Genomic DNA, 22,858 nt, shown 5'->3' with positions numbered 1-22,858 from the left:
GCTCAAGCATGAGTGCTTGTGAGTGCATGTTCAGGGTGCACCTATGCCAACACGAGTGCTCCTCTCTGCCTGATTCTGATCATCCCTGCATGACCTTACTCTGCAAGTCATATCTCCATACATCCACAATCATGAAGTTAAAGACTACTCAAAAAACTCTTCAGAGGTAAATGGTTACTAACTCTGGATCACCTCCTGATACTGTGCATGAAAGCTGATTTTTGCAAAGAGCAAAGAGACTTGGGGGAAATCCTGACAGAGAATGGCTGAGGTGACTTCAAAGCATGAACAACTCCAAAGTAACCCTTTCTGTGCTTTGAATGCTGATTGGCAAAGCCTTGCACACACTGTCCAAAGTCCCTGGCACAGAAAGGGTTAAATTATTACCTTCGCCATACGGAAGGAGGTTATGTTTTCATTACCGTTGGTTTGTCCGTTCGTTCGTTCGTTCGTTTGTCTGTGCGCAAAATAACTCAAAAAGTAGTGAACGGATTTAGATGAAACTTGCAGGAAAGGTTTAGAATGATACAAGTAACAAACGATTAACTTTTGGTAGTTATCCGAGAATTTGTGGGGAATTTATGAAGGATTTTTTATATTTTGGCAGGTAGGGTCAATGAACTTGGGAGTTCAGGCTGCGCGTATTTGAGGTTTGCATGCGCGCACTGAAGTGCGTGCTCTAGTTTCTGCTAGGGCGAGGCGCACTGTGCAGCTGAGGGTTTATGACGTAACAAAGGCTTCTACAAACTGTATACTAGTATTGGGATATCAGGAGACTTTCAGCACACTATTATAAATACTTTCAGCATGCTATAGTATAGGTATGGGTGGAAATCACTGATATCTCTACGGAAGAACAAGATCAGTGATGGAAATGAGCTGGCATGCTTGGCGGAGATCTGCGCTCTCAAGAGTGCTTCTCTAGTTGATAAGTGTGCTTCTGATTGCCCTGATAAACACATAGACTATATCTGCCATATTCATGCATGCTCCCCTAGGCTTCATTCCATAAGACAATGAGATGTCTTGTGGTACTATTTCCTCATAAAAGTCCAACCTACACTTACTGCATGACGCACCAAATTTGCATGAAGACTAATCAACCAACACACAGATTTATGCTACACCTGTTCACAGCAGACAAACTAGACTGCTTGACACATTGTGATTTCTTGACATCATCTACTATAAAAATGAAATCAAATTTCAGAGAAGACAACTCTTGTCTAGTCAAAACATCTCTCACCATTCTCCTCCTCATCCTGAAGTTTCTTCTGCAGTCTCCCAAACGAGCATCTCTGCTCGTCCATGCGGTTGCTCTGGAAACGGCTGATGGCCTCGAAGAAGTTGTCTGTGTCATCCAGCATCTGCGTGGGTTCTCCACCCTGCGGGAGAAGGGGGAAATCAACTCAACTCCTGATAGATGTTTCCACACTTTGCTAGATCCAAAGGACGTTTTGTTAATTAAAAAAAATAATAAATAAGGATGTGGTCAATGCTTCTTATTAAACACAAGTACAGAAAATTGTATATAACATCACCACAATTCAATAGTCAAGCACAGTTGACTGGGATGCCTACAATTGTATGTCTTCCTACCCAATTATCATACATCACCAAAAATTGGTCCTTAATCATACCGGTATTTACATGAAGGTTAACAAATCTGATATTCGACCATGAAGGTTGACCTTGGACCCTTGCACAGAAGAATACATGCCCATATGGATATCTGTACACGGAAATATCTTTTCATTCATTTCTAATGATTTTTGAAAAAGTAAATCATATCAATGCTGGGCACTTCAATTTTGGTGGGAAAGTGACATTGTTGACACAGTAAAATAACCTTTGACCCAGACCTCTGACCTTTTCCCTTTCATTTCACAAACTTGCCTATCACAACCTTGTTTAGACTGATACTGGAGTGTATCTCATTCTTGAATTTTGCCTCAGACCAGCACTTCATGCTACTCTGAACGATGCTCACGCTTGAATTACTGGCGTAACGATGACTCCCATGAATAAGTCATGCCGCGATTCATGCGGTCATGAGAGAATTGTAGATTCAGTAAGAACATGGAATATTCATGCGTACATGAGAGTCAGGTTGGCTTTATCTTGGTCAAGGTTAAAGGAATGTTCCACACTGAGTGTGCCCAGTATCGTATGTTATTCATGAAGGCTAGTTATCCCTGGCAGAAACGTGATATCACCCTGTAACTTCACCCATGTAAAATTCTCTTTCACTGTCTACAAAAGCATGGCATGAAATCGACTTTGCAAACATATAAAAAATTTATTTTCCTTGGCTGAGTACCAAAATAATCATAGCACTAATTTTTCCACTTTCACAGTATTTTTCATGATTACTATCTCATTATTATCATTCTTCATTGCTCCCCACCCATGCGGAAAAAGAAGAATTGTTTGTGATACATGCCACATAAAAACTATAAAATCACAATCATCATAATCATCAAGGTACACAACACATCACATTACTTACCAGTCATCAGAGAATAACTATTATTTGCCACGGTTTATATTTCACAAAATTTGACACGAAAATGATGGACATCGAAAGTAGCAAAATATCTTATTGAGAAGTGACAACACAAAAATTTCATGCAACTGATGTAATATGCACTATACAACAAACTAAGGACAAAATGAGTCTATTGACATGCATGATCTACAAAATTATTGAAACAAGACTAAGGGGGGGGGGAGTCACAAATTATAAAATACAATGTTAGGATTGTCACTTCATTTTGCTGAACTTTTAGGGTGCTTCTATGCACTACTTTCAATCAGTTTGTGTATGTTTTGGTCTTAGTGTGACCTTCTACTCTTTTTTTTTCTGCTTTTTTTTGGGGGGGGGGGGGGGGGATCAACAGCAAGAGCTTGGCGATAATGATATACGGTTAGTAGTGATGGGTTTCTTGGTGTATACAATATAAGAGGTTCACACAGATAATGTTGTTACCAGTCATATAATTTCTCAAGGTTTGTGGGTTTTGGTTAATTGGGCAGGAAAAGTATAAGTGCTGCAATGCTGTGTTCTGCAGCCTGTAATACCTTCTGCGCCGGAGCCTGTGAGTTAGCTTGCGATTTGTTGGACGCGCTACTGCTGGCACTGCCGTTGGACGCGTTGGAGGCCTTATGGCTCAGCTTTTCTTTGCCATTCTTTCTTTTGGACTTACTCCCCGCAGGTTTAATTTTGCCATTGGGAACTGGGTTGATTTCAGTCTTCTGGGTGGGGGAGGGGTAAGTTTCATTGTAAGTGACATGAAGAAAGAAAGCAATACCATGATCGGACATGAAAATGTATACTCTAAACAACACCAAGGTGATGAATTCCCCATGATCAATAAAAAGAAATACAAATTTGGGAAAAAGAACATAGCATAAATCAAATTCAAAGGGAAAATGGCGATGATGAACCACATCTTTCTGTGCATATTTGTGAAAACTCATAAAAGAGTGCCACTACAAAGAAACATACATGGAAAATTCTGATTGAACACTCCCATCTTCCCGATGGCATTTGAAAAACTTGCAACTCTCTTGTGGATAGCTCAAATAAAAATTCTACATGTCAACAGCATCCTGTACATCCTGTTCTTAAAAGAGAATTAAGCAGTAAATACCCCAAAATTACTCAACAACTACTGATAGTGGAATTCACTCAAACTGTCTACATGTGGAAAAGATAATAAAACATTGACATGTTGACTAAAATGTACACAAAATCAAAATGAGACTCACACTTAGAAGCTCTCAAGAGTATAGAAAAGGAGCTTGGTGGAAAGGGATTTCTGCTGTGAGTGCAAGCCCCCATGATTCAGTTGAAATCGCTCTGATACTCTAAATTTTGCTTTGTTTAAAGATCCACCCTGATTATTTTGTTTGATTTTTTTTATTCTTCTATTTTCTTATTCTTTTTTTTTTTTCACAAATTTGTGATTTTTCTCTGATGTCTGAGGCAAATGAGGGCTAAAATAAAGCATAGCCTTTTTCTCTCCCGTATGAAACATTAAAATTGAATCGTGAAAATTATAATGAATAGACACAAAGTCAATCTCCCAAAGTGTGGTTTCTATGGATCTGGCAGGGTAATTGCCACTAATGGAGGCTTGTTTATGAGGTCATCTACACTGAGAGTGTGGGGCAGAACGTGTGGGATGGGTGACAAAAAAAAAGTAAAATAGATAAAAACATCAACAGTGCTCTTGTCTGTTACAATCACTATCACATCACAAGACGTTGTGCTCAACGTAGCCATGCAATGGAAGAACAAAGAGGAAGAGGAGTAACTAAAATGGCCGGAATTCACAAAGGCAATTCAAATCTAGTCTGTGGATTACGTATATTTGCAACTGCCTAAATACAACCAAGGTCTGCCGAAAAATATGTTACACTGAACATTTGCTTACATGTGCATGTGCAAGGTACCCATCAGTTTGGAATTGTTCTAGTTCATGGACTTATTCAAACCACGAATTTGATAAAAATGTCCTTTGTGAATTCTGGCCTGTATTTTTCACTAAAAGGCACAGAGAGAACATACACAACAACAGTAATCCAAAAGCCCAGTCATTGTACCATCAAATCATATCACCAAGAGAAAATGCCATCAGATGAGGCCTTTCGCCTTTAGCTCAGAACAGAAATTCAAGCAGCAATAAATTAACAGGAAAATTTAAAGAAAAGAAAGAAGTACAATCACGAGGAAATTATGAGAAGCATACCAGCGAGCTGTCACATGTTTCCTAATCTATTTCAAATAAGAACAAATTCTAACAAAAGCAGGTCAACAATCTTACAGAATCTTGCTGTCCTAGTCAATCGTGACATGAATATAAAAAAAAAAAGCAAAACGCACAAAATAAACCCTTCCCAGATAAGTTGACAGACTTCAAACTATCCACAGAGCTCTGAAGATGGTTACCTTCTCGGGCGTCATGGCAACAAGCTCCAAGTTCTCCATGCTTCTTCTCCTTGGTCTCGCTCCTGAGAGAGGTCAAGGTTCATGGGGGGGGGGGGAAACAAAATCATGTCATTCACCTGATTATCACTTGCTCATCCAAATCAGGCATTTAATATTGTTCTCCAAGCTCCCTCTTTGTATGTTGCAGTCCTTTTATGCTAGATAATGTCTGTGAGCACTCTACTACACTTACAAATAATGTAAGTGTGAAAGGTTAAAGGGATGGTATAGTTTTGGTTGAGATGGGGCTTCAGGTTTCCAACTTTTTTGTGTGTGTGAGATAAGAAAACTCTTATGAAATATGAAAGAGCATATAATTCTAAGAAGAATTCAAAGTTTATTTGATGAAAATGGTTTTTGAAATGGCCGAGATATCCCAAACAATGCAATGCCAATAAAAGGTGGAACTCCCCTTTTGAAAGGATCGCTTTGTTTTACTTTTTTGTTGTTGATGTCTCAGCCATTTCAAAACCGATTTTCATCAAATGAACTTTTAATTCCTCTTATAATTGTATGCTCTGCAACATTTCATCAAAGTGGTTTCTTAGTATCTTGCAAAAAGTTATGAGCAAGCTCAGCCTTCATCTCAACCAATACTATATCATCCCTCTAAAATCTAATCATCAAGTGCTGGGAGAATTTTGCTGCACAAATATCATGATGTCATCATTCATAAATTGGCACCTCTGAATGTTATTTACATATCATACATTGGAGAAAGATGAGAAAGAAATGGATGAATTCATTAAAGCTGCACAAATTAGAAATAAATTTGTTCATTTGCAAGAAACAGATATATTTCATCTTTGAAAAGGTACAGCCAAATTGAGAATTTAGCAATTAAGAAGAAATCAAAACTTCTCCAACTAAAAACAATCAAATATGAACAGTGGAAGGGCCCAAATGAAAAGAATTTTCTTTACTGCACCCTCTGAAACACAAACAGTGACTACTAAAACAAAAAACAAATAAAACAAAACAAAACAAGATAGACTTGGTGGGGGGTTTATTTTCACAAATTCTGCAAGTGCAAATTTTAAAACATGCGAAAATACTGACTCTGATCACGATGTGAACGCGATGGGCATTTCTCCATTCATTGCTGCACTCCCCAATCGCAAATTCAACCACTGACGGAATGACTGGGAAGTCCATATTTGCTAAAAATTAGACTCGCTAAATAGATGGTTTATACAGTATGATAAAAAGATACTGCAACAAAACACAAAATATGTGATTTTTGGAGCTTCATGGGCTAAGACGACACAAAATACAATAGCAGTCTTTGTCTTGGGAGATATACATATCTGGACATGAGTATCGCTCAAAATTCAAAGTGCAGACAGAATATTACACAGTTTGACCACACATTTGTGAGAAATCAATACTAAATGAGTTATCTATACAGCTTGCCCGACATTAAAAAGCCATGCTCACCTCTCACAGTCTGTGTAGTTGTTTTACATGGTGTATTGGCCTCACTGAAAGAAAATACAAAGATATATATGCTGTAACTTACAAACAAAAATACATTTACATGATGTATACACAATTAATTCTTTTCCTGATATTTATGAGTAAAACAAATGAAACATTTCTTTATAAGAGACATCATGATATTCCAAACCATTCCAAAATGCACTTGGATGAGCTAAATCAAATCTGTCAAACATTGTAAAATATTCCAAATTCATGTCTGACATCAGCAATTGCAAGATTTTTGTATGGTGATGATGAGATATTTCTGATACAATGTCATCCAAATAACTGATATTTGTACCAATGATCTTGCACTGACATTGATTGATGATTAACAAACACTAGCAATACTTCTCTTTTATGCTTGACATACATTGTAGTAGGGTGTGACTCTTTGTAAGAAAACAAATCAAATGCTACCTTCACACCAATTATTTTTGTACATACTTGGAAATTGGGCCTATTCTATTTTATTATTCTTTCGTATTCACTTACATTAGAATTTGTATTCTTCATCCATGGGAAGGGTTGCTCCCGAAGCCATAGCTTGGGCTGATTTCTGAAGGGGTCCTGACCACACATTAACATAAAAATCAAAATAAACATAACTACTGTAAAGAAATTGGTGTAAATAACAACCATCACTGAATGGAAAAGTAAGTTTGGAAGTTCGGCCGGGTCAGATGTTGCCCCCTTTCTGTACCTACCTGGTATCACCAGTACTGATGCCAAACAGACTCCTAAGATCGGCGAGATTCATCTGGGCGGTCACTTCCCCCGTCCGGTCACCCACCTAATCAATTATTTAAATGTGGGCAAACTGTGGTCAAATTTCTCTGTGATAACATGAATGATGCGGGAATACCTCCTTACAGTTTTGAGGGACCATACACACAGCAGTGAATCTATATGAGGTCATTTCATAACTGCTAATCTTCAAGCTTGATATATAACACAAAATAGGAGTAAGATTTGCAAAGATGAGGTTTTTATCAATATCCCAAACTTCATAATTACCAGAAGGAATGCAAGGCGGTATATATAATAAAGCTTCTTATTTTCTTGCAAAAGTATGCAGTTCATAACTCCACCACTTTCTGATCTTTTGTGTGATTATTAAGAATTTCGTTTTGTGTTTCTTCCTTTGGTACAAATCTAGGAGTGAAGGCCAATATGAACTTGCTCTGATATTTCCCTTTAATCTCTGAGTCCTCCTTTCTGAAAAAAAAAAAAAACATTTTTGTCCTCAGCTTCAAGCAATGAGTAAAGTTTGATCACCATTCCATTAGCCATGGACAGGCAGCAATACCAGACAAACAGCTGCTATTGACCGTAACTTAGTTGAATGTTTTCTCGGTGCAGTAATTACTGTACCTCTCTTGATATCTGGAGATGTTGAGTTGCATAGTGAAGAGCTTTTTCGTGGTTGCCGAGTGATGTGTGTGCGTTGCCTAAACTCCAACATGCTCGCCCTTCGCCAACCCTGTGGGGGAAAATTGAAGACAAAAAAAAAAAGAAAAGAAAGAATATCAGGAAAATGACATGAGGGAGAAGAAACATTCAAAGTTTTACAGCATGAAAACTGATACAAACACATTAACCTTTTTCATCCTTTTCTCTTGTGCCTCGCAAGCAAAAACTGCATAAATGTAAAACAACCATTATTCTGCTCGCTTGCCACTAATAATTGCTCTCTGGAGTTTAGGAAAATGACGTTGGACTTTCCGCCCGATTTCAGGTCACTTTCTCTAATTACGAGAGCAACAACTCGAGAGGTCTTTACAGAACCTTGGGGCAATAGCCTCAAGGGAGGAGGGTAGACTTGAAGTCACTCATAAAAGTCTGGCATGTGCAGTAATGTAGCATTGGAAAGAAAGGAATATGAAGCGGCTTTGTGTCATGAAAAGTGCAGTGCAGTAACCCTATTTGTTATACGTGATGAAATTCTCAAGGGGGAGAACAAGTCAGTTGTGCTCAAAACAGCTGAAGTAAGAGCGATTACTGGGTGAATGCTCTTCTCTGCAAAAAACAAAAGAAAAATATTCACAAATGAAATACAATGACTCTTTGAGCATCAACGAATTGACTAATATCGCATCCTTTTGGAGGCTCTCACCAAGACGATATGGCACTGATGCCATCGAAGCAGAAACCATCATATGCTCCTGACACACAATAAAAAAATATCTTGTATATGTCATTTTTCTTTCCTCTGGTTTGCCTACCGACTACGGTTGAATCTCCTTTACTCAGCTTCGCGCGGAAATGTTTTACAGGAACAAAGTGGATAAAGAGGCTTGCGAGGCAGAAATCAAATGACATCTTTCGTCCATCCGCCCACACATCCACACACTTACACACGCCCACAAACACACGGAGGAATCGAGTGGCATTTCATGCACCAAGACACAATAGCCGTGAATATAATATGCAATGTGACACGTATGCATCAATGGACAGATATAAAGAGGTGCTTATCTTTTTTCTTTTCTTTTTTATTTGTCTGAGCTGCATGGTTTTAAATGCTACTAGTAAGGAAGAAAATGCAGCAACATAAAAGATTGCCATTTGCTTGGAGGACAGAAAACTGTGAGTGACTTGATTTACCAGACTAAATGTTTTTCAGGGCAGAAGTGTTTGAACAAACAATTTAATTACATAATCGATTCAATTTCATGGTGACGTTTGTTCGCAGGCAAATTGATTGTAACTACAAATTGTCAAAAACCTTTGCATGCTTATTTTTTTCTCCATTTTTTTTTCTTTTTAAACCAAATGAACATGATTCAGCTCAGTCCACGAAGTTCTATGTTTAAATGAATTTATCACCTCCCCCACAATTTAAAAACAAACCAATATTGGTGTTACTACAAACTGTACAGACATGAGAAATGCATAGTAATGACATTTGATTTAGTTTACACTTCTGGTTTACAGCATTTTAATCAATGTACTGATAGAATGAATGGAAAAAAATATTAGAATATAATTCCACATTGTGTGCAAGTTTGCTGTAATGAAAACAGTGAATTACAGATGAACAGATTGATGTACTTCATATTCCAACATAAGAAAATATGGACCTGAAACAATTGAAAAAAAAATGAATTTTACAATTTCCCATATTTCTACACATCTGCTAACACATCTGCAACCACATACCCGGTACTGTAATAGGCAAAGATGGCAATTCATCATCTCAACCTACAAAAATCATGACCTGATTGTCGATTCCCCCTCCCCCTCCCCCCTGACCTGATTGTCGATTCCCCCTCCCCCTCCCCCTCCCCCTCCCCCCTCCCCCCTCCCCCCTCCCCCTCCCCCCCCCCCATAACAAAAACATGAGAGAAAAACAGCAGCTCCTCCACAAACATAATAAATCTATCTCTACTATGTTATGAACAGTCTCTATCAAAGAAATGATTTTGAAAATCATTGGCTGCCAGCTTTTAAGCTGCAGTAACAATTTATGGACAACATTATTATATTTTTTAACATGACAGGGAATGGATCAAAACCATGTGATCATAAGTGTTCTGACCCTGAGAAAAAAAATGATAATGATAATAACAACTTACCTGTCCCTTTAGCCCTTTGTTGTTCATATATATCAACAGCTTGTTTCAGTTACAGAAGCCTCTTAATTACTTAATTCATAGGTGATACCCAAATTGGCAACAAATTTTAGAAGATAAATTTTTTCTCTCCCTACAAAGTTTGTACATTCTTGTAAATTGTCAATTTCAGTCTGATCTTATTCAGACGTCATGAATCAAACCATTTCCATTTCTCCGATAAGATACACAGTGACAGTCAGAGTTGCCAATTTGACAACGTCAAGAGGGTGATGACTTCTGCAGCACACACAGCAAAGTTCTCTAGGGTTTCGATCGGTTGAAATGATGGTGCACTGAACGATGAAGCATTTCACTGCTCTTTCCCCACCAAAAGAAGTCCCTTCCACATCAGTGCACTTCAATGCACCACATACAATATGGACTGAATCTCTTTCCTTTGCAATAAATCACATCTCACTGACTGCTAAATCAAACAGAACTGTGAGTCATCATACTGCTGAATATTCCACAAATTCGGCATCGTGAAGTGGAAAATACATGTACTGCACTGACGAGGAGGGAGGCAAAAAAGAAAGGGGGAGGGGGAAGGGAACCTTTCTTTAGGTGAAGGGCTCCCCCCAGGGGCTTTGGCGCACTTCACGTCCAGATATGATCCACGGAGAATTCGATTAAGTCCCACTCATAATGTGACAAATACGCCCCAGATATGGTTTAATGACTAACTCAGGCATACAGCAAACTGGCTCTGGCAGAGCGCTAAATGACACATGCCTCCACTCAGACTCAGACATCATTTCCGATGAAAAGCTAAGAACATGACACGGATACCTGTGGGAATGTGGCACAGGAGACTTGTCAAATGCGATTCACTCTTTCACATTTCACAAATCAGCTTCTTCAATTCTCCTACTGTCTCTTCTCCTTCATATTTCACTTCTTCCGTCATCCAGTAATGGACAACAGACACAATCACATCCAATGCATGTGCCAAGTGAACCAACAAACACCACAGCTGATCTTTGTGTCTCAACTGATTAAACTTTCAACTACCAGTAAACAACTATGGACTGCACAATCCAGAAACTTGGTGTGCTAGGCAGCAAGAGAGCAAAAACAAAACTAGAAATGTCGCTACAGCGACTGGTTATACCCCCGCCAAACAACATTTCATAAGCTTTGGTCAAAACAACATTTCATAAGCTTTGGTCAAAAAACTGAGGAAGTAGTTAAATCCGCAAGATCTTTCCTTGACCTTCTGCCATTAATATGCCGTTACCATTGCAACGTACTTTCGGGTACTGTCAAAAAATGCGTCTTGCACATCTACAACCAAAGGCACACATCTGTACCAAGTTTCATGGAAATTGGGCAAAAACTGAGGAAGTAGTTTGCAACACAAAATTTTCCATCATTTTGGCTCATAATATGTGAGCTGTTACCATGGCAACATTCTTTTTGTCACTGTCAAGAAATGTGTCATGCTGACCTATATCCTAAGACAAACATTCAATATGAATTCCATGAGAATTGGAAGAACACTGATGAAGCAGTTTTGCCATGAAGCATTTTGCCCTATATTTTACCAATAACACGATCAAACATTGATCAAAAACTGTGGGATGAGTTCGCGACGCAAGATTTGTACCCATTTTTGCCCATAATATGCCGTTACCATGGCAACATACTTTTGGGTACTGTCAAAAAATACGTCTTGCACATCTACAACCCAAGGCACACATCTGTGCCAAGTTTTATGGGAATCGGTTGAAAACTGAGGAAGTAGTTCGCGACGCAAGATTTGCAACGGACCGACCGCCCGACCGCCCGACCGCCCGACCGTCCGCTGATTCCTATATACCCCCTTCAAACTTCGTTTGGCGGGGGTATAATGATGGCAATCAAAATTAATAATTCCTGCATTGAGTTGTTTTCTATAGCAACTGAGTAACAAATTACCCTTCATCAAATACAAAGTAAGTGCCCATTATTCAGTGTTTAGAGTAATAGACATAATTAAAATCATTGGCCCGCAATATTTGGTTGAGACTTGAATATGCCACCTCCCGATTGCGAGACAGACATCATATGCACTTGACTACCGTCAGCCAATGGACCTCAAAATTTTTCCAGTGATGAGACAAGTATACCGTAAAACATGATACTTTCGCAGCATGAAATTTTCGCTAACTGGAGCCGATAGCCTTTTATGCGGCATGAAATTTTCGTGAGTTGCCTCTAACATGCAATGCATATAGTGTACACAAGAACTTTCGCGTGCATTTTAATTTCACGAATCTTGCCTTTCGCAAAATTTGCGAAATTAAAACGCACGCGAACATTCCTTATTTTACAGTATACTGTACACTGTACACATCATTTATTTTGCGAGGTTTTTATTTTGGCAAATTTCATTAGTAGGGTGCTATTCGTAAATTTAGCAAGACACAAAATCATTAACTCTGATCTCGGCATGAATGCAACATGTACACATACATTTCTCCATTCAGTGCTGTACTACACAATCATGAACTTTACTATAGTCCCAATTCGCGAAAAATTAGACTTGCTAAACATGTGGCATATACAGAAACTCTTTCAGATGGCTTACTATGATACAGAAAGCCTGGGAATCATACAGCCAATTTTGACTGGAAAAAGAAACTCACCTGTCATTGAGCTGCTGGGCTATTTCCATGTGTCTCATGTGGTACTCCACGGCCTTCTCGTACTCGCGTAGGAGCGTGTAGGTGTTTCCGAGGCTGTAGCACGCCTGCGCTTCCATCGCGAGCTCACCCAGCTGCCTAGCGATGTGCAAGGATTTCCTACAAAATTTTACCGAGTACACACAGACGCACACAAATGAACACAAAGGCATTAACATGATTCATCATCTCAGAGAATAGAGAGGAAATTATTTTGTCCTCTGCACATCATTCCATACACATCTAACTTTACATCATAGTAAGTGTACATTTCCCCCAGATAACATTAGACTAACAAATCTGAAAATGATATACAAATTACTTTAATAGTAATAATAATAAAAAAGCCCTCTGGCATTCCAACCACAGTCAAACCTGTCCATAGCAGCTATCCAGCTGGACATGAGACGAAAAAGTGTCTGTTGCAGACAGGTGGCCACTACAGAAAGGATCTCTAGCATGGCTTTTTTCTTGGGGGGATTTTTTTTACTGGCCGTGTACGGCAGGTGGCCGCTATGGCAGGTTTGAGTGTACTAAATCTGAAGTCTATCAAGGACTGGTGTAACATCTGCAAAATTTAGAGTACCTGGTACAAAATAAATGATATGGATTTGCAATGTATGCATATCCCCCTTTTTTAAGAGAAATTAAGACTAACAACAAAAAAAAATAGAACCATGTGCAAGACAAAACTTTCAGGAGAAAAGTATCAGGAAATTGCCAATGGAAAGAGGAGACTCCATGAGGTATGATGAGCCAGACTTCATGCCCACAATGTGAACTCAAGGCCACAGCTTGCATGCTAGTCAATGAATATTTGCCTTCACAAGAAATGAAAAAAATGTCATCAAGTACTGTAAAAGTGGATATTTTCGCACGACTAATTTTTCGCGCTTGGCCAGGTAAGAAGAATTTCATGTGTTTTTAAATTCAGCGGAATCAAGACATCAAGCACAGGAACATATGGCAAGCAAACATATTTGCGTGCTTTTATCATCATCGCGCAAGTTTCTGGTTGCACGAAATGCACGAAATTTCAACACAGCAAAAATTTCCACTTTTACAGTAATGCAAAATTTGTTGAATGATAAGCTTTGAAGGAAGGTTTTGAAGGAACATGGCCATCTTTCCCATGGGGTTAATTTCTGTCTCAGAGCATTGTGGCCATGGAAAGTTGGGTTTGCTCACTTGTAATACTCTGCTGCCGACTCAAAATCCACCATGAAGACACATGCGTTGCCAAGGTTACTGTAGGCACGTCTCTCTGCCGCCTTGTCGCCAAACTCCTTTGCTATGGAGAGCCGCTGGGGAGAGAGAGAGAGAGAGAGAGAGAGAGGTACAGCCATTACGTGTGCTCAACATGCTAACAATTCAAACAGGATGCACCCCAACATACCCCCGCTACCTGAGAGTGAATCGATTCGAGTGAGACGTCATTTCGTCGTCTGATACTGCACTGCTGGACAGGAAATTTCACTACCAGAAGATTCACTTCTTATTCTTCTTCACCAGAATACCTGAAGAATTCCATTCAGGTGTGAATTGATCTTTTACAGGTTCACATGTATGGTATGGATTGCAATTTACTACTAGTTACTACATGCCTTTATTACTCGCTTTATTTCCCTCTCTATTACTTTATAAATTCATCCTCCCTTTTCTCTCTGTATAGGGTTCTAGGACAATTACCCCAGACACTTCCCCAGACCATAACCCTAATCCTAATCCTTATCCTAATCCTGACCCTAACCCAACTGCTAACCCTAACCCTAACCCTGATCTTTATTCTAACCCTATTCCCCACTGGTATTTAGCAGGGGTTAATTATCAATGCTATCAGGACAGACAGGTAGACAGGGAAATACCAAAAGAGACAGATATTTAGAGAGATACCGTACAACTTTACACTGACTGGTGCCAATATCAACTGAACCTGTCCCACATAATGTGCACTTTGCATAGGTCTATAAAACTGTTCGCAAGTTAGAAATGAAGTTTAGAAGTAAAATCAAGAAATTTTAGAAATGAACAGGGAAACAAAAATTGGCATTTCTCATGTTCAGGGCTGCCAACATTCACACATCAAAATCAGGGAGATTCCAAAGGGCAATGAGCAGATTACTTGTGTGTTACATGTACCTCAAAGGGCAAAAATAATTCCTTAATCAGGGGGATTTCATATTCTCTTCCTATCTAGACACGAGGAGATACTGACGTTGTCAGGCAGCTTCCTGCTGAAGCAATGAAGACTTGGCAGCTCTGTTATTTGTTCTACCATTTGGTAAATTTGACCAAAACAGAAGTATGTGAGCAGAGTGGACGGTTGCCACTCTGCTGCCTAATTTTCTGCCCCCCCCCCCACTACCCAATCTCTCTCTTTCTCTCGTTTTCCACAAGTCTTACCTCCGTGTGATATTGTATCGCTATCTCAAAGTTGCCCAGAAGATAATGCGTGTTGCCAAGGTTACCGCAGGCTCTGCCCTGGGCAGCTCTGTCTCCCAGCTCTCTGACAATGGCCAGATTTGCTCTGGTGCCGACGGACGAACAAACAGACAGACAGGGATGGCGCGGGAAGACATCAAGCATCAGGAAAATGACAGGGGGGGGGGGGAGGAAGAGAAAATAGACGGAGGGAGAAAATGAATACAGAGAATTAGATTTATTATCTAGGGTTCACTGTTTGAAAATTAACAGAGAGAGAGAAAAAAAAAAACCCTGAGACTCAGTCCACTGATGTGTGAGGACATGAACTCTTATATTCTATGGGGAACATGAGTTCTGGGAGTTGAACTTGATTGCCTGGTGTTGAATGCCCTGTAGTTCTTTGTACACTACATCTCCATTCAACATTAGATGTACAGCAGGAGACCTCTCGCACTGAAGGCTCGTGACGGAATGATTCAGCAGATACAGCGAATTCTCACATGAAATCACAGTCGAACATCAAACTGAGCATATTTGAGGGAGGTTTTATATCAAAACAGCAAGGAAAGGAGAGAATTAGGGATGCATCGACAGCTGTCTTCCAATTGGCATGCAAAGCAGAGAGAAATTTATGCATTACGGGGAACATGTACTTCTCTGAAATAATATCAGCATGCTAAATACACATGTATTTAGAAAAAGGAGGATGCTCCTGGAAGAGTTCAGCAAAAGTAATACAGTCTGTCTCGAAGACTACTGGCTGTTAATTCTCAGTCTGCGTCACATTCACATTGCACACACAGTATCATAAATCAGTCTAGCGTTGGAATATTGCCAGTCACTACGGCTAAAACACATAACGAGGAAACACAGTCAGTCAATCAGAGGGAATGACCCATCATGATTCGTATGATTGCAGTGTAAGTACCCATTGAGGGCCCTTCACATTCGACACTGAAAAATTGCAGCGATCAGGAACTAGAAATGTCGCTATGGCAACTGGTATGCCTCAGCCATATCACATCACTATCCCCAATAGGTCTACTGTACATACTGCCAATGTGAGACGACAATATCACATTATGCTTGGCAAATAATAATTATCTGGTAATTAGAAATACACCAGTTTTCATGACAAAGCTTTCAGCCACTTTCAAAATGTGGGAAGCAGGTGAAATTTTGGCATTTTTACTTGACCTTGGACCCATGGCCCAAAACATTTCCTAGATAATCACTGTGTGGCACAGCATGTAGAAAATAGTATTAGATATGATACCAATCTAATCACATGTATGTACACTGCTAAGTACACATTCTATTATTTGCAGGATATGGAGAAAATATTATGTAGTATATAATTTCAGCATCCATTTTAACATCACCTTTGACCCTTGACCTTTGACTTCTAACTAAAAAGTTCCATTAAAAAGAATCAATATCAGGCAATACATGCATAAGTATCAGGTTTCTACAGATATCTTGAGTCATTTCCGAAATATGGGGGAAAATTTTAAGCATATAAAGTAGACTTTTGACCTTCTGACTCAAAACTTTTCCTAGAGAATCTTAATCTGGTAACATATACATGTACATGTATTAAGTTTTGTGATGATATTATTCAGGCATTGCAGAGATATACATGTAGGAGAAATTGTGACATTTTAGCATTTAAACTTGACCTTTGACCTTTAGCATGTGTGCCCAAAAGTTGAAAAGCACAGCTTCATAAACTCATACACTTACATTTAATATGCTAAGTTTTGTTTGGATACCTCATACGGCTCTAAAGTTATGTTGTCCACAAAATTGATTAGAGATGGACGGATGGATGGATGGACGGATGGAAAACATAATGCCTCCAGTACCAGTTTGTGGCAGAGGCATACCAATGGAGACATTTCAGTGAAAGCTGTGCAAGGCAACCAGGCAAAATAAAACAGAACTAGAAATGTCGCTATGGCGACTGGTATGCCTCCGCCATAATGCATGATTCTCCTAATAGGTCTATAGTACATGTGGACAATGTGTGATTACATTTTCACAAAATTGGCAAAATATTAAAATGACATGTTTGTCACAAATGTATCGAATGTTCACCTTACTTGACCTATGTTTAATTGAATGAATAGGAGAGCATGTATTTGGGGATTTAAAAACTTTAACTTCGACTTTGACCCTTCCTTAAGTTTATACACTTGAGTAATTGTCAAGGTATAAATTGTATGGAGAAAAAGTGCAATTTCTATATTGAACAGTAAATTGTTATCATTTTCATCTGGCCTTTGATTCATAAGAGAATCAATGTCAGGCAGAACACACATAAATATGTACTAAGTTTAAAGATAACTTGAGCCACTTCCCAGATACAGTATGGAGAAAGAAGTAAGTTCAGCACTTTCACTTGATCTTTGACCTTTTGACCTTTGACCTTCTTGGCAAATAAAAAAAGAAAATCCCAGAGAATCTCTAGTGGGTTATACATGCATACATCAAGTTTTTAAAAAAATAATCATGCTGGCATTGCATAAATATAAGGAAAATAGTAAAATTTTGAAGTATTGTCCTTGACCTTTGACCCCTGACCTTTGACCACATGAACCCCAAATTCCCTAGACAACCACTGCCAGTCAGTACATGCATAAATACTTTGTTCCATAAAGATACCTTGAACAATTTCCAAGATACAGAGAAAAAAGTGCAATTTTAACATTTTACTTGACCTTTTGACCTTTGACCTTTTGACCTCATGACCCCAAACTTTCACCAGAGAATCTCAATTGGGTAATACATGTATACACTAAGTTTCAAGAAAATATCTTCAGGCATTGCATAGATGTGGGGGGAAAAGTGAAATTTTAAGCATTTGACCTTGACCTTTTGACCTTTGACCTTGAGCATGTGCACCCAAAAGTTGATAGGCACAACTTCACCTCCTAATACACATACATGCCAAGTTTCATTAGGATACCTCAAAAGGTTTTGATAGTTACCCTGTCCACAAAATTCATTACGGACGGACGGAAGGACGGACGGACGGACGGACAACCCGAAAACATAATGCCTCCGGCACCACTTCGTGGCGGAGGCATAAAAAAGAACACAAGATTACAAGATCACAAAAACACCTGTGGATTGGGTATTTGTGGGAGAAATAAAATGAGCAGTCTGAAAGCAAGGCTGAAGAACAAAAGAAGGACGATGATAGCACAAGTACGATTTAAAAAAAAAATGGAAAGAGAAATCTCAACTGGTGAGATACCTGTTAATAAAGGCACCCAGCAGGAGTGGTGAGAAAATAACAGTTTTTAATTGGATTTATACTGTTTACAGTCTATGATAAATTTGAATTTTGGGAATGAATGTGTAAATTTAAGGTCTTTATGTCAATGATCACAATCACCTTACCAACGAGTATATAGCTACATGTAGGTATCAATTTTGAATTACTCTTTCGTCATCTACTGTACGAATCAAATCCACAGGAAAATGAATTTCAGTATATGACGTGCATTGTACATGATAGTCTATGATGACAGCCATTCGGTAGCCAATTTGAAGGGTCATAATGTAACATTTAATAGGTAATTTGTCCAAAATCTTTTGAGAAATATCTTTAGCAATTTTGATATCATTACATGACTACATTTCTGGACCCTTCAGGCTTAATACAAACGCAAAGGGTGAGGCATTAAGCTCTTGACGAGATATATTGAGGGGCTTTTGGGCCATCATTTGTCTTTTGAGGCACCATGGACGATGTTCGAACTGCTTCTGAAAATTTATAAATCGGTCATGATTAACACAACCGGAGGACAATCACACAAGGCATTGAGATTTACGATGGCTCTCGATTCCTGCCCCCTTACCGAACCCCCCCCCCCCCTAATATCTCGGAGGCGATTTCACATTGCATATTAATGTTTGTATCTTAACCTGTTGAGGATGGGCTGATTTTGCTACAACACACATTTCCCATCTAGACACTTGCCCGAGTATACTCAGGACTCGTCCTCAACAGGTTAAGAGAGGGAAGCATTCTGCTGTATTGTTAATCCTGTGCTTATCAGTCAACTCATGAACTTTGCAAACATGAAACCATCAAATATTATACTTTCATGACATACAGTATTCAAATAACCATAAGTACTATAAACTGTCCCACAAGTAATGTGACATCACCAACACTGATTACATCAAATATTTCATTTGAATAAAACCATTCTCTTGTAAACTTGAGCTCTGTACCTATCATATTACCAAAGAAGCTAAAACATATTTTAAGAGGTGTTTTGACTTTAAAAAAGAAAAAGAAAAACACACTTTTCTAAGTCCCACAAACCATGGGGAATATCTTCTTTTCTTATCATTGGTCAAATGTCGCTATCTTTTGCAAGTGTATTTTTCTCCTGGCTATCAAGCATGGAAATGATAATTTATTAAATATTCTCATCCTTTTTCAGTATTTGTTTTGATGGGTGAATGTCTTTGAGATGTCCCATTACATGATACACAGATCAGCTTGGACTGTCCTGTCCATGTATCGTTTAATATCTTTAAGCAAGGTGCTACATAAACGCTTGCCCGATTGCCCGGGACAAGTAAAAATCAGAGTCAGGGAAGTGTTTTGGAACAATAAGAAAATATGTTTGGCCAAATTAGGCAAGCAAAATGTTTTGAAGCCACCTTTTTTTCACTTATTTCCCCTTACAAACCCATAAAGTCAAACATTACAGAGGCTCAAAGATAACCACTGTTTTAGTGATGCAATGCACTTTACTTTCATTTCAGCAACTTTCCAACACTTACGTGAAGAAGCCCCAATGCAATGCAATGCCAACATTTGATTGAACCAACTTTGTTTAAATTACACTATTACTCAACTGTGTTTTAAAAGCATGAAAATCAATGTGTGCTGTTTATTCAAATGATTGTGTTTTATAAAGCCCTTGACCTACACATGATTTTCTGTATGATTTTCTAACATTTCTTTTCGTGCAAGTGAAATTCATGTTTGGGCAAGTGTTCTGCAACAATGCAAAAATCTGCCTGCTGGACCAGGCAAGTGATTAAAAAAAAAGTCTTTGTCCATGATGGAAACAAATCCTTCAGTGTAGTAATCTAATGGGACAATATTTACAATAAATGGCAACTTTATGTCTGGGTGGGCATCGGTAGAAGATATATCTACATATTAATAACTGCTGATGTAGGTAGCGCCCTGTGGTTTACCTCTCACCGCAATGTAAAAAACACATCACAATGACGTTACGCTGTACTTGCTTTGTGATCAGTTCAGCATGCGTCCTTCAAAAATTAATTTCCAAATAGCGTTTGGCAGTCATATTCCGGGACAGAGAAAACTTTGAATGAATAGCAAACTGCTCAGATGACAATGATGGGAGCACTTTGAGCTAATGAACAATTGCAACAGGTGGACAATACCTAGCATTTGCCCCGAAGCAATTAGCCCTAGTACGTGCTCAGGTACTGCACAACACACCCATGCCCCAGATCCCTGGTGCACGACAAATGTGCAAATTTGCAGGAATTTATTTTGGTCATATTCGGTTCTCTCTCGGCCTCATGAAAAGCTGGCTTCATTTGTCCAGCGGCAGACATAGAACGCTGTGAAGTTGGAAGGGGATGGATGGGGGTGTGTATGCGTGGGGAGGGGAGGAGGAGGAGGGGATAGGAAAGTAAGAAGTGGGGAAAATAGAGGATTTGAGTTTTCAAACAGAATCCTGGAAACCACACGACTCCTCAATTGACGTACTGTCTTTAAACTAAAAAGATCAAAATGGAAGACAACTCAACTTAGACCCTTGTGGAAAGAGTTTGCGGTGCCACCATGTGACACTATCATCATGTGATGATGCCACAAACTCTTTTCACATACACACCTCACCATACCACCCACAAGTTTCGGTAAAAGCGCATAGAGTGCACTGAATTTGATATTGGTAAGCTCAACAATAAATAAATGAAACAAAAAGAAACAGAGGAAGAAAAGAGCAGGAATACTGTGCAGAGTGAAGTCTTGCACACTCAATTTATTCTTACTGCTTGAACTCAAGTGCCATTTTATCTTCTTGAATACAACATCAGCGTTTAGCCTGCACACAAATGTCATTACGTGTCGTAGACCTGCACCAGCATGCATTTTGCCAGACATGATGATATAACGCTATGACGCTTTCCCATTCGCAGCTTAGCAGTCTTGACTTTTTTTCCCCGTTTCTTTTTTTGTTCGAGCACTTCTGTCTTTCTCAAAAGTGCGGCTCGTCAGAATGATCGCATCCTGCCACAACTCCGTCAATATCAGAGGGGAGGTGTACAAACAAGTGAGAATTTAATGGACGTTGGCGAGGGGAGATTGGCAAAACAATTGCGTTGAGCCCTCACGAGCGCTTTAGAAGGAAAGATGGCCACTGTGCCATGGTGGAAGGGGGGGGGGGGGGGAGGAGGGAGGAGGGCTCCAGTCGCTAGCCAGCCGCTTGAGCAGGAGACCTGCTCGATAAATCACAGCCCAGCACCGCTTGTCTCCCTGCTTGCATACCATGTGGCTGAAGTGGACGACACTCAGGATATCACCTAGGCGGGGGAAGCCAAGGAAGTGGCGAACAGACACAGTGGGGGCACAGGGAAATAGTGTCGGAGAAAGAGTCACACTACTCTAAACAGGGGAGCAATCTAAGACTGAGAGAGAGAGATAAGAGAAAAAAAAAAAGAGAAAGAGATGCAAGAAAAGAGAGAGAAAGAGAAGAGAGGGGGAGAGATGACACAGATGAATGAAGGGGGAGAAAAAAAAAAGAGATGGAGAAGTGAGATATACAGATACATGACAACAAAGGGATGAGTGAGAGTGGAATGGAGAAAAGTGTCACTAAAATTGGAGAAAAGGAACACAAAAGACTATTAGATTTTGACCAGATAATGTATCGTATGTTCCCTCTCCCTCCCCCCCCCAATAAAAGAATACAATCGGATTCTCTGCAATATTTTTAGAAATCATTGTCTCGAAATGCGTGCGTCAAACAACATATTTAATCTTCTTGTTTACATATTTGATTTTAAAGAACAATATTAGCTGACTTCATCTAATATACCAGTAATGCACATCTACCAATAATATAAAAGACCTAAGACGAAAAGAAAAAAAAATGAAAAACATAGATTGAGCTTACTGTGGCCAAGACATGAAATCTGCACAGCAGAATCTAAATATATATGACAACAACAACTAAAAGTCAAGTAAAATTAATAAGAGAACAGAGATGTCCATTGGGTATCTCGGTATCACTGCGTAGGGTCCATTTGATGATTAAAAGATTGATTTGATGAAGAAAGGGTTGATTTGATGAAGAAACATTCCACTTGTTGCGCGGAGAGTTGACCCCAATGACTATCGCAAATGGTGTTTAATCAGACAACACCACCACATAAAGAGCGAGGCATGCTTTCCAGTGAGCTACATTGTATCTGCGACCTTCGCTGATTAGTTTTCTGGCAGGTCTTGACGTCACACCGTTAATAGCATTCTACTGTTTCCACAATGGAGCTGCCAATTAAGAGAAGAGGTATCTTACGTGCATTATAAAGAGTGTAGAAACTCAAAATACAAACTGGTTGCCAAAGGTGTAGGGGGAATATCAGATATTTCATTCAAAGCTTTTGAGATAAAA

The 22,858-nt window shown here is 39.2% G+C and overlaps 1 protein-coding gene across 1 annotated transcript in view; it reads right to left on the bottom strand.

Annotated features, from left to right (window-relative positions):
• The window catches only part of LOC139744609 (G-protein-signaling modulator 2-like), a 77,376-nt gene that overhangs the window by 4,870 nt on the left and 49,648 nt on the right, over positions 1-22,858 (bottom strand). Inside the window, exons 5-13 of the mRNA XM_071655042.1 lie at positions 15,156-15,279; positions 13,941-14,056; positions 12,717-12,872; positions 7,847-7,955; positions 7,180-7,265; positions 6,431-6,474; positions 4,955-5,016; positions 3,082-3,255; positions 1,247-1,385 (exon numbers count right to left, since the gene is read on the bottom strand). Of these exons, the coding sequence (XP_071511143.1) occupies positions 1,247-1,385; positions 3,082-3,255; positions 4,955-5,016; positions 6,431-6,474; positions 7,180-7,265; positions 7,847-7,955; positions 12,717-12,872; positions 13,941-14,056; positions 15,156-15,279 (1,010 nt within the window). The remainder of the gene's footprint in view (positions 1-1,246; positions 1,386-3,081; positions 3,256-4,954; positions 5,017-6,430; positions 6,475-7,179; positions 7,266-7,846; positions 7,956-12,716; positions 12,873-13,940; positions 14,057-15,155; positions 15,280-22,858) is intronic.

Source organism: Diadema antillarum, unplaced genomic scaffold (assembly GCF_040938485.1).
Source record: "Diadema antillarum isolate AM-2024a unplaced genomic scaffold, OU_Dant_1.0 scf00000035, whole genome shotgun sequence".
Taxonomy (NCBI): Eukaryota; Metazoa; Echinodermata; class Echinoidea; order Diadematoida; family Diadematidae; genus Diadema; species Diadema antillarum.
Note: the sequence above shows the minus strand (reverse complement) of the source record. Positions and strands in the feature narration are given on the sequence as shown.